Source organism: Hipposideros armiger, unplaced genomic scaffold, assembly GCF_001890085.2.
Source record: "Hipposideros armiger isolate ML-2016 unplaced genomic scaffold, ASM189008v1 scaffold_22, whole genome shotgun sequence".
NCBI classification, from domain to species: Eukaryota; Metazoa; Chordata; class Mammalia; order Chiroptera; family Hipposideridae; genus Hipposideros; species Hipposideros armiger.
In genome coordinates, this window is record NW_017731372.1 from 2092065 (window position 1) to 2094604 (window position 2540).

At 56.9% G+C, this 2540-nt stretch overlaps 1 protein-coding gene across 7 annotated transcripts in view; it reads right to left on the reverse strand.

Annotated features, from left to right (window-relative positions):
* EDEM3 (ER degradation enhancing alpha-mannosidase like protein 3) overlaps positions 1-957 on the reverse strand; it is a 72124-nt gene extending 71167 nt beyond the window's left edge. For all 7 annotated transcript variants that reach the window (XM_019635487.1, XM_019635489.1, XM_019635484.1 and 4 more), the window contains exon 1: positions 576-957. In XM_019635487.1, coding sequence (XP_019491032.1) covers positions 576-736 — 161 coding nt within the window. In that variant the 5' untranslated portion in view covers positions 737-957. The remainder of the gene's footprint in view (positions 1-575) is intronic.
* Positions 958-2540: the final 1583 nt, after the last annotated feature.

Genomic DNA, 2540 nt, shown 5'->3' on the forward strand with positions numbered 1-2540 from the left:
TCTGGGACTTTAAAAGCCACCATCAAATACTGGTCTGTTATGAAAATACAGTGCAAGAAAATACTGCAAGGGAATGGTAAAATGCTTCAAGTTTAAGTTCCAATGAACACCCCCCCACACCACCACCACCACCCCTTTTCCGTAACAGGTGTAAACATTATTTCCTTAACTGCTGTAAGATCAGTAACATTTTCCCAGCGGAGAGCTTGCTTGTGCAAGAAATCTAACCATCTGTCTGAGAAAAGACAACCGCAGGGCTCTCCCGCGCAGCGACACGGGCTGTAGCCCCCTTCACGGGCCACTGACATGGCAGCCGTGATGACACACCCCGGCTGGCCTCATGGAGCCTGCACATGTCACCGACGGCCGGGCGACACCCCGACAGTCCCCCGAGGTCGCAACGCGGGCGGCGGCCCCCACCTTCCCAGACGCTGTCCACCCCGCCAGGGTCGTCGCGAGCCTACAGCCGTCCCACCGCGACGGGAGGCCACTGCACGCCTGGGTCGCAATGACAGGCACCTTGCCTGTGGTCAGCCTCACCAGGAAGCCCACCCTAGGCTGCCAAGCACCCTTACCCAAGCTTCTGTTTCTCCTCCCTACTCATGGGCGCCGCCCCCGCCGTCCACACGGACGTGGCCGACACCAGGCAGAGCGCGGCCGTCGCGGCCACCAGGCTCCATGGCGCTCGCGGGGGAACCGAGGACCCACAGCCCCGGCCGCCGCCGGCTTGGCTCATGGCCCCGCGGTTCCGCGCACGCGCAGCTGCTACGCCCGGCCTGTGGAACACATTGCCGGACGCCGGTGGCAAGAGGGCTGCGAGCCGTGCCCAGGGCGGGATGCGGAGCAAAGCGAGCGGCCGCCGTCGCCGAACTGTTTCCCGAAGCCACCGAGGCGGTCCCCACCGCCGGTGCTGCCACCGCCCTCCGCCCCGAGCAGCCCGGAGCGCCTCCCCCAGCTTTCCGGTGTCGTAGTCTAGGAAACCACCTCCCCCAACGCTACTTCCGGGTAGGGCGCAAGACGGGAGCCTCAAGACCAATGGGGACCGAAACGGAGAGGGGCTGGCTCCGGAGACAGAAGAGAGCATTGGCCGGCAGAAGTGAGACGTGGACAATAGGCGGGACTGGGGAGGGACCTCTCGCTTCGGCCCCCCTCCGACCCGTGAACTTGCGACCTGAAGACTACCAGTCCCAAAATGCACTGCTTCCTCCCCGGCCGTCCCGCAATCCGACGCCGCTGGCTAAATTCCCACCCTGGGGGGCGCGCTGCACGCTGGGACCTGTGGTCTTCCCAGGGTCAAGGGCTGTCCCTGGGATCCCGCTTTCTCCGCCCCCCCTGCAGCCAGCCTTTGCTCCGTGGCTCAGCTATTTATCCTCCCTTGCCGCGAATGACGTTTCCCTGAAAGCAGGCAGGATGAGGGTGACACGTCCCCGGGTCGGTGCCACACGCCTTCGGGAATAGTGTTGGAGTAATCCTCTGCCCGCAGGGAGATGACAAAACAATGACAGCAAAAGTGAATTGAGCCTTGGACGGCCGTGTGCTGGGCGTCTTATTTGCATTCTCGGGTGCATGCTTCCCAACCCTAACAGATAAGGGTCACCATCCCCATTTTTGCAAACGAGGAAAGTGAAGCGAGAGAAGTCAGGTAACAAAGCCCTTGCCACACTGCTGGGTTCGAGTCCAAGCCAGTCTCTATGACTCGGAAGCCCTCGCATGTAACTAACCACTGCATAGTACTACGAGGATGAAGGAAGGCACGTGAGGCCTCGTGCTTGATTAATCGTAGTGACCTAAAATGCTCACCGTACGGAGAGTGGGGTGAGCTGCAGAGAAAGTTTAATGAAGGAGATTGGAACTTGCAATTTATTTTGATGACTGAGTCCCAGGTTAACCACTGGTAAAATGCGGTGTAGGCTCCTCTTGAAAAACCACATTGTTTTTCTTGTTTGATAATTCAGTAGGTAGGTGCAGAATTTAGAAGCTTGGATGTGACCTCTATGACCACAGGGAAGCGCTTACTCATCCCTTCAGCAGCATCCAGCTCTCTTTCTGGAAACATCCTCCTTGATTTCTGTCACCTGGCATCATCCACTGCCCTCTCAGGACCCATCAGTCAGGTGACACCAATGACACCTCTTCCTGTACTCCCCCTCTACCCTGCATTTTAAGGTTTTCCTTTTGTCTTCTTTCTCTTTATACTCTATTCCTTGGTGATTTCTCCCACTCATATGGACCCAGCCATCACTTCCCTCTGGTTGATTTCTAAATATCTGTATCTGTCCTGATCCCTAGACCCACATTTCCACCTCCCTGGTAGAAACTCTATCTGGCCCAAGAGCAGCTCAAATGTCATATGTTCACTGGTTCACATTAATGCGTCAGAATCACCTTCAACTCATTCTCCTCCTTTATGGTCCACGTCCAATCAGTTTCTGCTTCCACTTCCTTTCTTTCCACTCCTACTTCTGCTCAGTTCCAGCCTCCATTACCTCTTTCCTGGACCATTGCAATGGCCCCCTAAATTATTTCCCTGCCACTGTACG